We start from the raw sequence: 13,374 nt of genomic DNA on the forward strand, positions 1-13,374 counted from the left end.
ATTAAAATATTTAAAACTCAGGCATAAGGTAACTCATGCAGATACCTATTATAATAAATCTAAAGTTTATAATGATTCCTAAATCCTTCCAATGATATCACTAAGAATTTTAGATTATATTAGAAATTAAGAAGGGTTAATCATTCCATCAACCTATTTAGTCACCCTATTTATATGAAACACATTTCTATACATGTAGAATATACATATTAACTCTAAGAGTTGTCTTCTTTGCTTTTAGTGTAGATCTATTCATTATCAAAGACTAGCTTACAAGTGGCATAAGAGTAGGCTCTTTTCTTGTTTGTTTCTACTTCTTTCTAATCCCAAATGTTAACAGTAAGCCCTACAGTTTCCAGTGATAATTATGTAACATGACCACAGGGTGATGATTTTTAATCTGTGACAACCAATGATTTTCCTGTAGTTCCTTTCTTCAAAAATGCTTTTTACCAATTAATTTATTGAGCTATGTCCATAGTTTATCTGACATTACAGAATTGTTTCCATGCAAATCAGCCAAAATCACTAAAAATTTAAGGGAAAGCATAATCTAAATGAAACTTAGTAATAGAAGATCTGCTTATCATATTCTAAAAATTCTCAAAAAATATTAAAAAGAATAAAGCAATATAGTCTTCAATGTTAGAAATGGAATTCAAGTTCTAGAAGTTCACAACTATGATGATCCTTAGGATATTCAAATTTCATTGAAACAGAAAATTTGGTAAATTTCTAGTTATGGTCTTACTGAAATTACTAATTCCTAAGTGCCCAGCAGCCTCTTCATAAGGGAAACAATTTACCTCTCACTGAGAATGTCACAGTTAATAAAAATGTATCTTTCCTTAATAACAAGCAGAATGCTTGCAAAATAATGGTCCTCTAAGGAGTGTCAAAACAAGCTAGTGACCTGCAGTTTTATCAAGGAAACAAGAACCTGATTTAAACTAGAACGCTTGGATATTTCACCTATCATCCCAAGGGCTTTATATTTTTCAAGGAGAAGATGAGGAGGATTTTTCCCAGAGATACAGCCATTAAGCCCAGGCTTAAAAGGGCATGAAAAACAAACAAACAAAAAACAAAAACAGAGCAAAAATTCAGTTATTTTTAAAAATGCTTGGGTATAATCCTAGTTCCAGTCCCCATCAAAAGCCACCCCATAAAATTTAGCCTTCCTTGTGGGTAATCTCAGAAGTTTCACATGGGAAAAAGGCCAAAGTGACTGCCACGGTGCAGACATCAGGCTCACCTGACTACGATGCCTGTGGTTCTATACTGCGTCAGATGGGAACAGTGGTGCCGATTGCCCCCACAACTGAGGGCTGCTGAGGACTGCCTCAGGGGTGCATTTGCGGCTCTTTTCCTCCTGTGGTCCATGTGGAAGGAGAGTGCTTCAGAGATGACAAAGAACAGGAAAACAAAAATTCACACAAAGGAAAAGAAAAGTCCCCTCACTAAGGCACATCACACACATAATCCTAAAAGCAAGCAATAAAATAAGCCTGCAAACTGGCCATAGATTGTTATACAGAATAATGAATGTGAGAGCAAATATCCTGGGAAGACAAACTGGAGAGAGGCTGACTGCGGACCAGATCCTGATGTTTTAAAGGGGAAAGAGGTTGCCATCAGCTGTGTGTCCTCTTAGGATGGTGATGAATATCAAATAATGGCCTAATTAGGGAACAACAGAAATTCTGAATTTATGTTAATAGCAATTATCCTTTACTAACAATCTTTTTCCTTCAGACAAAAATATATAGACATGTCAAAAGCATAACCATTTGAGGATCAATACAGCAATCCACTGTTTACAACTTTTGAATGTAAAGAAGGTTAAAGATCAAGAATTTGTTTCACAATGAAGCTCCCAGAGTAGTTAGAAGAGGCAGATGATCCCATGTAGAAATCTACCTGCTTTTTTATCACCTTACAGAGAAAACTGAAGTCGAAATTCTAACAACTTACCCTTTCTACTTCATGACATTTTTTCAAGGCATCCCCATATTTCCCCAGACGCTGATAAGCTGAAATGCATTCTGTCTGAAACCACATGCACTGCATTTCATTTAGATTTTCCATGGCAGATGTTCCTTCCTGAAACGGAAGCATTCAAAACTATAGAGAGCAAATAAAACAGATCCTAAAAAACAGCAAACAATAAAACATTTCCTCTTTTACAACCAGGGCTACCATACTACTATGACAACAGCAGCAATTAGCAAATATATCAGTATGTTTCCAAACATGGTTTTAAATTACAGTAGTCACCCCTCACTCAAGGTTTCACTTTCCATGGTTTCAGTTACCTACAGTCGACCATGGTCTAAAAATATTAAAGGGGAAACCGCAGAAATTAAACAGTTCATAAGTTTTCAACTGCATGCCATTCTGAGTATCGTGATAAAATCTCGCACCGTCCCACTCCACCCGACCCAGGACATGAATCATCCCTTTGTCTGTGCTACCCACACTGTGTATGCTACCCACCTGTAATTTTAGGAGCCAACTCAGTTATCAGATGGAAAACACACACATACATAACATCTTATTTACCCTGCTCTGCTGGGGGTATTCAACACTCTTCATTTAAAAGACTCCAAATTACTAAATCTTAGTTTTTAAACACTAAAGTTTTTATTTCAACTATTTAAGAAAGTAGTCATATGAAGTACTGCCTATCTTCTGCCTTTCAAGCAAAAACTATTTCAGCATTCCTTGCTGACTTGAGGTCACTGTAATGTATAACCAATATGTGTCAAATGTGTTAGTAATAGTTGCAGGCCTGTTTTTTAGTTTCCCAGTGTCCCGCCTCCATTGTCACTTTCTTTGTGCCCATGTCTGCTTCTATCAACATCTCTTGTTTCATGCCAACTCTTCTATTTTGACATTTCCCCTTTGAGGTGGGCTGACAAAACCAAATAACTGAATTTGTTAATTCAGGCTCGCTAAAAATTCTGAGAGGGGTGTGAAACATAAATTAACCAATTTTAAGTGCAAGGATACTCAAGTTTTGTCACAGTCTAGAAGAGACATTTAAAATATATTTTGTATGACCCCAGGAAAGGATGGCAAAGGTACATTTCTATAAATGATTTCAGTCTACAGTTCTTTTCACTCACATTTTGTGTATTAGTTCGATTTTCAGAACACATTAAAAGTCTAAAAACTAGTTTATCTCTGGGTAAAAAGAATTATTGACGTATTTTATGTCTTCATTATAGATGTGTATATTTTCCATTTTGTATAATGGTCACATATTTTTATAAGAATTCTGTATTACTTTTCATTTCAAAAAGTTTATCAACTAGAACTACCCAACATACATCAGCAACTGTGTACAAAAATTCTAAACAGAAAAATCTACAACAAGGAAATACGCACACTTCACTCATTTGTTAGTAAGCAGATATATCCTGATTATTCAGGGTGATTTGCAATTTTCTTCCCCTGACTGTGTTGTTCACCACACATTATGGATTTGCCTGGCCAACAAACTAGTGTGGATAAAGTGAACAAGCTCGCCATACAGCATGGTAACTTGTCAAAAGTGGATGATCAGAGGCAGTTATGATGAGAAAGCCAAGCCACAGATTTTGGTGACTACTCTCCTTAAATAACAAACTCCTCTCACCTTCTTTCTCATTCTCCTATGCCTCTGAAGATGCATACCAGTGTCTTTGGTTTTTTTGTTTTGTTTTGTTTTTCCTTAAAAATCAATGAACTTCCTTAAGTTAGATTTGGTATCCCTTATCAGAAATGTCTAGAACCAGAAATGTTGCAAAGCTTCTCAAATTTTGGAATATTTGCACTATACTTGGTTGAGCATCCCAAATCCAAAAATGAAAAATCCAAAATGCTCCAATGAGCATTTCCTTTGACCATCATGCCACTGCTCAAAAAATTTCAAATTCTGAACCATTTTCAAATTAGAATTTTCAGATTTGGGATGTTCAACCTGTATACTTCATATTTAATTGTATTTTACTTTAAATTTCTACCTTGGCCTTCCAGGTGGTACTTTTCTCTGAAAACATAATTGGTTTTATGTTTATTCCTTGTACTCATTTCTTAATTTCAAACTTGTGATATTGTGGAAAGGGCACCAAAGACTTTGAAGCTAGCACTATTTACTATGTAGTTCCTGGGACTATAGGTACATGCCACCATGCCCAACTCAATTTTTCTCTTATCCTTTATGCTTCTGGTGTCAAGAAATGCTTCCTATGTCAAGCATAAAGAATGCTTCTTTATCCTAAAGATAAACTCCTATATGTTTTCTTCTATAAGTGTGAAAGGTTTGCTTTCCATATCTGATCTTTAATCCACCTGGAACTGATTAGTGTACAGCAAAAGACAGGGATATTGGTTTTTTTTCCCCCAACAGGAGTAACTAATAGTCCCAGCAACATCTTTTCATCTCTCATTTTTACAGTATCTCTGGGTATAACCCATTTTCCAAATACATGTGAAGTCTATTTCTCAGCTTTCTACTCTGTTCCATTAGTCTACTTACATTTTTAACCATAAACATGTATTATAACATAACAGAAAGTCTACGTGGAACGGATATAAAAGGATGGTAAAGGAAGGAAAGGAAAGGAATGGATGTGTAGCCCAACAATCTCAGAAAACTTAAATTCCTGAATGCCACAGAGACTAGTTCACAGAAATTAGTTCTAAACAAAAAGAACTCTATGAGCAAGTCAAAAGTAAGACAGAATTAAAAAGCAGTCACAAATTACTAGGGGGACAAGGAATTTGAGATATAAATCAAATTTTACACGTAAGTGCTAAAGTATGGCATACTGTTTATATATGAACCAAGATATTTTGCTCTTGCGATTGTTTTTTAACCATCCCCTGCCACAAACATATATACAGACGCACACAGTAAGAAACCATTCTTAGGAAATGGGCTAAATGGGATTTTAAAAGTAATAACAAAAATGAATTATTATGAACTTCAGTGGCAAACTTCACAAATCATCTTAACTTAGACAAGTACATGCTCATGTATGCTATTTCCTACCCTTGTGAACTTGGAGCACATTTCCTCTGCTTCTTTGATCATATTTGCACGAAGCATGTATTTTGCACATTTGGAATTGATAAATCTATCAGCCGTGTCCAAAGACTGTGCTTCATCCATCCACTTTGCAGCTTCTTTGAGGTTACCTATATGCTATAAAAGATAAAATACATCACGATTTATAATCAAGAGAGTATGAACACAATAAAGCAGAAAATAATTTGCACAGGGAAAATAGAAATCTGTCACAATTTCTGTCAAATTTACTTAGAAATCAAAATTACAGTTCGCATTTACTAATAGCTCAAATGATTACACATCTAATTACACATTGATTATACAATTAATACAAATGAAACTACTCAAAATTATTAGAGTATTAGAAAAAGATTATCAGGATGCCCTAGAAATTATTTCCACAAAGAAAGAACTCCAAGGATTCTTAGAGTAGCTGAATTCTTCAACTACAAAAAGCAGGATTGAGATTTTACCTTGTAAATTTTTGCTTTCACATAGAATAATTCTATTAAAGTTGGAGTACTAGCAATTGCAGCATTAATATAATCCAAAGCCAAAGAATACTGTCCAAGTTTATCAAAGTGCTGTGCCAGGAAATACTGAACCCAAAGTAGTGTTGTTGGGGGTTCCTTCTCCCCATTCTCTGCAATCAAATAAATATTAAATTATTACAGGAAGAATGTAAAGCAAATCGTATACTTTCTCTCCCCTATTTCATAATGAAATTAATGACTATTGCAATAATAGTAAGCAGGAAAAACTCAGCAAAGACTACTAATTTCAAAGGAGGGAGTATGACTTCATAAAATTCAAAAAGTGACAGCCATGAAGAGAAACAAGATTGTACTCTGACAGGCTTTTAACGCCAATCTCACTCCAAAGAAACAACGCTGGGGAAAAGACATACATCAGTCTAATTCTGTGAACTCTCGGCTTGAAAGCAAAAGGGCAGTAAGACTAGGAAAAGTCAAGGAAAATAACTTAGAAAGAGATTTCCTAACTACCACTGCAAGATTTCAGCGAGGCAAGAACTGCCAAACTGCCATGGCTTACCATTTTCCAGGCCTCAGTACTAAATAAGGGATACCCAAAGTTGAAGACTATGACCTATAGGAAGAAGATACATCCGACAAAGTAGAAATAACCCTGCCATCTGACAAAAACCTAAGCAGAAAAAACACAGCATAGTCCTCTTTAAAAAAGCTGTCACATATATAAACTTAGCTGAGTTCTATCCTGTTCCCCATCCTGCACCCTCTAACTACAGAAGAGTAGATAAAGAAATACCAAGCTCTCAAAATGGATTTCAGAAGGGAAGACATACAGGTATGAAAATGAGAAGGAAAGAGTGAATATACCCACACTACATCAAAACAAACAGGTCTCCTAGCACAGCTAACCAAATAACATGATAATGTAAACACACTATAGCACACATTAAAACACAAATAATAAAATAAAGGCGATGAGTTAAGCATCTGTTTTGTTCCTCTTATATAAACTGTATTTTAAGGGAACCAAATATTTGACGTAGGAAAGTTCTTTATAAGAAAAATTCCAGCTAGCAAATGCAGAAGAAAGGATCAGAATGAACAAGGGATCTAGGCAATGATCTTCAATAGCTGAGAGGCCAATAAGAAATTTTTGTCTCGTTTTGTCACCAAGGCTGGAGTGCAGTGGCTTGATCATAACTAACTGTAGCCTGAAACTCCTGGGTTCAAGTGATCCTCATGCTTCAGTTTCCCAAGTAGATGGGACTACAGGTGAGTACCACCAAACCTGGCTAATATTTTAATTTTTTGTAGAGACAGGGTCTCACTTTGTTGCCCAGGCTGGCCTCCAAGTCCTGGCTTCAAGAGATCCTTCTGCCTCAGCCTCCCACAGTGTTGGGATCACAGACGTGAAAGACCGTGTCCCCTGCCGTCAAGGACCTTTTTAATGAGTATAACAGGCAAACATCTGAATCTTTATCAATATTAACATCAAAAAAGAGAGACAACCAGAATGCCTCAAGCTTCCCAGTATAACACAACAGGAAGCACAAAACACCACCTGTATTTAAACAGAACCTGAATCTAATCCAGCATGTAAACCTAACTACAACTTACAAGTATGAATGACAGTGGAATACAGCAAATAATGCCATGATTAAGAAATCGGCCATATCCAGAATACAGGATATGTAAGACAAATATCCCAAATGACTGTTTTTTGAAAGGGAGGGGAGAGTTATTGTTCTAGATTAAAATAATGAGACATAACAATCAAATTATGGAGATCTAACAACCAAATATTTGGTATGAACCTTAACTGGATCTGTACTCAAATAAACCAAACAAAGACTTCTTTTAGATAACTGCAGAAATCTGAATGTGGACTGGGTATCGGATATTATGGTATGAGGTTTTGTGTGACATGGCACTCAGTGACTTCTTCTGTTTAAGTGTTTTAAACAGAGATGCACACTAAGGTATTTATAAATGAAACAGTTAAGTCTGGAATTTGCTTTAAAAATACTCAAAGAGGGTGTGGCAGCTCATACCTGTAATCCCAGCACTTTAAGAGACTGAGGCAGGTAGATCGCTTGAGCTCAGGAGTTCACGATCAGCCTAGGCAATATGGCAAAACCCCATCTCTACAAAAAAACCCACCCACACACAAAATTAGCCAGGCATGGTGGCACACACCTGTAGTCCCTGCCACTCAGAAGGCTGAGGTGGGAGGATCACGTGAGCCCAGAAGTTCAGCTTGGGCAACATAGTGAGACCCCATCTCTTAAAAAATATTACAAAAATTCTGAAAGAGTATTTTAGTATTTATAGAATACTACAAATATAGAAACAAATGGCCAAATTAAACAGGATTAAATGTAATAAGAGGGTAGAAAAAGCGAAGAATTTAGGGACTCAAGAAAAACAGTTTCCAATATAATCTAACTACATGGTCTTGGGCAAGCCATTCAAGCTCTCAAATCTGTTTCCTCGTGTTAAAACAAGGTTAACTCCCATCTCACAGTATTATGGAAAATTTAAGTTAAGTAAGATAGAAAGCGTTCTCATTTCATTCATCAATTTGAAACCTATTTATTAAGTAGCCATTAGCTAGCACACATATAATATACGTAAAAGAGCATTACTGTAATTAAAAATGAAATGAGTCATCAAATTCCAGTTCAATCTAATTTAAACTTACCATGTGGGCTAAAAAAGTGACATGTTTTAAGAGAGGCTTCATAATTAGTAACAAGTTCCTGGATTATAGAAACCTGTTAAAGAAACATATTTTTAAAATTTAAAAATATTTTACTGAAGGTATTTTTACTCACTATGGTTTAAATTACATTTGAAAATACACATTTCAGAACTATGAATTAATTAAGATGCTATGGTGTCTGCTTTGTCCCCATTCCCATTATGAATATTTCCCTTTAGAGAAGGGGTGGAAAAAAACAAAATAATGGACACTGCTATCTTTATTAACAGTGTGACAGAACCTCATTAATTTTCATCTCAAAAAGTAATTCAAAGTTTTGAGGGACAAATTATCACTAGTTACTATAAAACCTTTTTTAATCCAAGAAACAGATATTTATATAAATCTGAATATTTAAATGGGTAAATTTGTCCATTATGTACATATTCAGATTTTCTAAAAAATTTTTTTTTTTTTTTGAGACAGAGTTTCGCTCTTGTTACCCAGGCTGGAGTGCAATGGCGCGATCTCGGCTCACCACAACCTCCACCTCCTGGCTTCAAGCAATTCTCCTGCCTCAGCCTCCTGAGTAGCTGGGATTACAGGCAGGTACCACCATGCCCAGCTAATTTTTTGTATTTTTGGTAGAGACGGGGTTTCACCATGTTGACCAGGATGGTCTCGATCTCTTGACCTCGTGATCCACCCGCCTCGGCCTCCCAAAGTGCTGGGATTACAGGCTTGAGCCACCGCGCCCGGCCCTAAAATGTTACACATTACAAAAAAGTGAAATAATCCAAGGCCTGAAAATAAGTGAAACCAAAAATGACTCTTTTGCTTATTATTAGCAACCCCACAATAATTGTATTGTACTTAATACAATTATGGGTTTTTCCAACCGATTTACTTGTCTACCTACTACAAAATAAGGTCTAGTGCTCACTTCAGCAGCACACATACACCAGAATTGGAACAACACACAGATTGACATGGCTCCTATGAAAGGATGACACACACAGTCATGAAGCGTTCTGTATTTTAAAGGAAATAAGATCTGGCATATTTCTTAACTGTTTTAAGAAAAATGGAGTTTTAGACATCTTTATTTTCAGAATAAAACAATTATATTTCTTTTATTTCCCTGGGCCTCTTTACAAACTAACCAAAATTCACTATGGTTCCCCTGACACTGAAGTGATCATGTGTCACAAACTCCTGAACAGATTTTTGTATATATGGCTACAAAAGAAACCTCTTCACGCATACCATTTACTATCAGAAGGTATGATTTAATTAGCTTTATTTTGAATCCAGATTACTCCCCACACTACAAAGACAAAGGACAGTGTCCACGAATCCACTGACCATCCCAGACACCAGTCAAAACATAAAAAAGGCCAAATTACAACACTTTTTAGGCCTACATGATAGCCTTCTCACATGATGCTACAGCATATGGTAGAATTCTCTAGCACAGTTAAATGGACAGACAATGCAGAAATAAGACAGTAGCAGTAAGGAACAGAAAAGGCAGAGTGTGAAAAAAAATTTACACACACTATGACTTCACTAAAACATGTATGTACAGATACCACAGTCAATGAAAATACAACCAAAGACATGAGGATGGTGGAAAATGGGCATATTCTTTATTTTTTAAAAAAAACATAGATTGTTTAATTTAAAAACAGAGGGTCTGAAAGTATGATCTTCAGACCATTAAAACTGTCAACATTAGTGTCAGCATTACCTGGCAACTTGTTAGAAATACTATTCTGTACAATCTGTTTTGGGGGGTGTGTGTGTGTGTTTTGGAGTGTGTGTCTGTTTAAGAGACAGGGTCTCCCTCTGTCACCTAGGCTGGAGTGCAATAGTGTGATCATCACTCACTGTAGCCTTAAACTCCTGTGCTCAAGCGATCGTCCCACCTCAGCCTCCAAAGCAGCTAAGATTACCAGTATGTATTACCATGTCCTGTTAATTTTTGGGTTTTTTTAAAGATAGAGTCTCACTATATTGCTCAGGCTTGTCTTGAACTCCTGGGCTCAAACGATCCTCCCGCCACCACCTTACCAAAGTGGTGGGACTACAGGTGTGAGCCACCATGCCCAGCCTCTGTACAGTCTGTTTTTAACAAGCCGTCTATAAATTCTGATAAACAATTAAGAGTTTGAGAACCATTATATTTTAAAAAACTGCAAAAAGACTTTTACCATAAAGCAAAACTAAAGGTAACAGACATTTTTAAGCCACCATAACCTCCCCACCAATATCACCTAGAATATCTATAACTTAAAAACCTTTTTTACAGGCTTAGAAATTTAGTAGTCAAGTTGTTTAACTTATGGAGGCAAATAATTTTTTTTTCAGGAACTTGTGCCATCTATTGGTAGTTGCTAAAACTGCAACTAGAGGAGGCTTTAAAAGGGTGGACTAGTGCATCTCCAAGGGTAAAACCTATTTTTTAAAAAGTCAATTTTAACAATAAAGAGTACAACAAAATGGCAGGGAGCGGTGGCTCACACCTGTAATCCCAACACTTTGGGAGGCTGAGGCATGCAGATCACCTGAGGTCAGGAGTTTGAGACCAGCCTGAGCAACATGGAAAAACCCATCTCTACTTAAAATACAAAATTAGCCAGGAGTGGCGGTGCATGCCTGTAATCCCAGCTACTAAGGACACTGAGGCAGGAGAATCGCTTGAACCCGGGAGGTAGAGGTTGCGGTGAGCCGAGATTGCACCATGCACTCAAGCCTGGGAAACAAGAGAAAAAAAAAAAAGGGTACAACAAAACATACACTAAAGTTACACATAATCCTTCATAAAAGAATATAAACACTGCTAAATAAAACATATTTCCAGATTCAGAATGTCAAAACAAGATCTGATGATGGGGGAAAAAAGATAATGGAAAATTCGTATGAAATCTCCTACACAAAAAAAAGCAGGCGGCAGGGGTGGACTGGCTGTTCTGGTTCATTAGGCATACTTCTTGAATATATTTCATATATATATATATATTTTTTTGTTTGTTTGTTTGTTTGTTTGAGATAAAGTCTCACTCTGTTACGTAGGCTGGAGTGCAGTGGCATGATCTCAGCTCACCACAACCTCTGCCTCAGCCTCTCAAGTAGCTGGGGCAACAGTTATGCACCACCATGCCAAGCTCATTTTTGTATTTTTAGTAGAGATGGGGTTTCACCATGTTGACCAGGCTGGTCTCAAACTCCTGACCTCAGGTCAGGTGATCTACCTGCCTTGGCCTCCCAAAGTGCTGGAATTACAGGAATGAGCCACCGTGCCTGGCAAAAATTTGTATCATAGTTACTTATTATTTTTATTTTTTGAAACAGGGCCTTACTCTGTCACACAGGCTGAAGTGCAGTGGTGTGAACTCTCCCTGCAACCTCCACCTCCCAGGCTTCAAGCAATCCTCCTGCCTCAGCCTCCCGAGTAGCTGGGACTACAGCTATGCACCACCACACATGGCTAATTTTTGTGTTTTTTGTAGAGATGGGGCTTTGTCCAGTTTCCTGGGCTGATCTCAAACTCCTGACCTCAAGCGATCTGCCTACCTTGGCCTCCCAAAGTGCTGGGATTACAGGCATGAGCCACCACACCAGGCCTTATAGTTAACTTTTCATTCAGTAATTAAGAGAACAATTTTCCATGAAAGTTAATCTAAAAAGTTTTACTCAAGTTTACTTACAATTTATATCTTAATTAGGTAGTATATAATTTGACAAATTAATACGTAATAGCTATTCTTCTTTAACATGGTGTTTTGTCTCTGTTATTTTAAAATCAAGAAAGTCAATCCACTTAAGTATCTGAGATCACACCAAAAACATAAATGGCCAACTTAAATTTTATGGCCCAAATTTTTCTTATATGAAAAATTTTCCAAGTTCAGCCACCTTCTCCTGGTTTAAACACTTTCTTTTAACAGCTACATTAGATCAAGATGGAAGAAGCTTTATCTTCATTAGCAAAATCTAACCTAGGATAATACTGTAACTGTTATAATTTCCTAAAGTATGTCCTTGACAAGCTTTACTTATGTAAAAGTTAAAAGACCTCTTTATTAACCTTAAAGACAAAGTCTCACAACATTATATCTGATACACAATTTTTTCACAATAAAGAGACAAATCACAGGTTTAAAATGTCAATGCAACATGAAGGTTACTAAATTAAGTACACTAGTTCATCAACAAAGACCAAAATTGCTGAATTAAGTTCTGATACAGGCACAATTACTAGTGATAATTCTGGTGCGAAAAGGGCTAGTTATAGAGGTAAATTGTCCAAGAACAATCGACAATAAAATCAAAGTACAGAGATGAGGTGTGAGAGGGGTGGGACTTACCATGTAATTTAGAGAGTAAGGGAAAATTACCATTTCTTAAACATATTCAAACCAAGTACTTTACAAACTTTATCATTTAATTAAAACACACATCAACGCTTTACATATTATTTTCCCCACTCTATGATTCAGGTAATTGCTCAGAAAAAGTAAGTGATGGAGTCAGGATTCCAAACCAGGCCTGATTCCAAAGCAATTCTCTTTTTATTTTACCAGCATTTCTCCAAAGGTGGTGCATACAGTGAATGGGATGATTATCATTAACTTACCAATTGAATTTTTAACTTACGTTTTCATATTAATATGTGTTATAACCCATGACTTTCATGACAAACAAAAAAGTAATCAAATTTGGTGAAAAACATTAAGTAAATAACACCACAGTGTTAATCTAGATTTGGTAAGACTCATGAAGAAATTAAGTGAATGTTGGCAGACATTAGACTATACTAAATGCCTCCCTAGGCAGGAAAAGCATTTGTCTTTATTTTCCTCTACCAAACTTTAAAACTTAAGTGATTCACATACATTATTACCATTAACTGCTGATCAGAATGTCTCAATAAAAATACCGCCTGGGGAGTTGTCTGATAGATACTGTTACCTCTGTAAACAACACCCTCTGGAATTTTTAAAGATAAGATGGTATCTTATTATTTTCCTTGTAGTAAGAAATCCAGGATTTCTGGGTCCCACAAATACTGCACAATAAAAAATTTAACATGGCCCTTTATCTCCCTTACTTACAGCATCTGA

General features: G+C 36.3%; 1 protein-coding gene and 1 non-coding gene across 6 annotated transcripts in view; one reads left to right on the forward strand and one right to left on the reverse strand.

Annotated features, from left to right (window-relative positions):
• Positions 1-13,374, reverse strand: part of NAA16 (N-alpha-acetyltransferase 16, NatA auxiliary subunit) — a 61,084-nt gene that overhangs the window by 13,649 nt on the left and 34,061 nt on the right. For 3 of the 5 annotated variants that reach the window (XM_039473385.2, XM_074387791.1, XM_074387790.1), the window contains 4 exons: positions 8,249-8,321; positions 5,530-5,699; positions 5,039-5,191; positions 1,975-2,103 (listed from right to left, as the gene is read on the reverse strand). In XM_039473385.2, coding sequence (XP_039329319.2) covers positions 1,975-2,103; positions 5,039-5,191; positions 5,530-5,699; positions 8,249-8,321 — 525 coding nt within the window. Of the gene's footprint in view, positions 1-1,258; positions 1,398-1,974; positions 2,104-5,038; positions 5,192-5,529; positions 5,700-8,248; positions 8,322-13,374 lie in introns of those variants that run through there. The other 2 variants (XM_074387792.1, XM_074387793.1) reach the window with 2 other exon arrangements.
• Positions 9,184-9,289, forward strand: LOC120365816 (U6 spliceosomal RNA). The gene has a single exon (XR_005580661.1). It is a non-coding gene; the product is annotated as a U6 spliceosomal RNA (small nuclear RNA).

The sequence above is a fragment of the Saimiri boliviensis genome, chromosome 16 (genome assembly GCF_048565385.1).
Source record: "Saimiri boliviensis isolate mSaiBol1 chromosome 16, mSaiBol1.pri, whole genome shotgun sequence".
Taxonomy (NCBI): Eukaryota; Metazoa; Chordata; class Mammalia; order Primates; family Cebidae; genus Saimiri; species Saimiri boliviensis.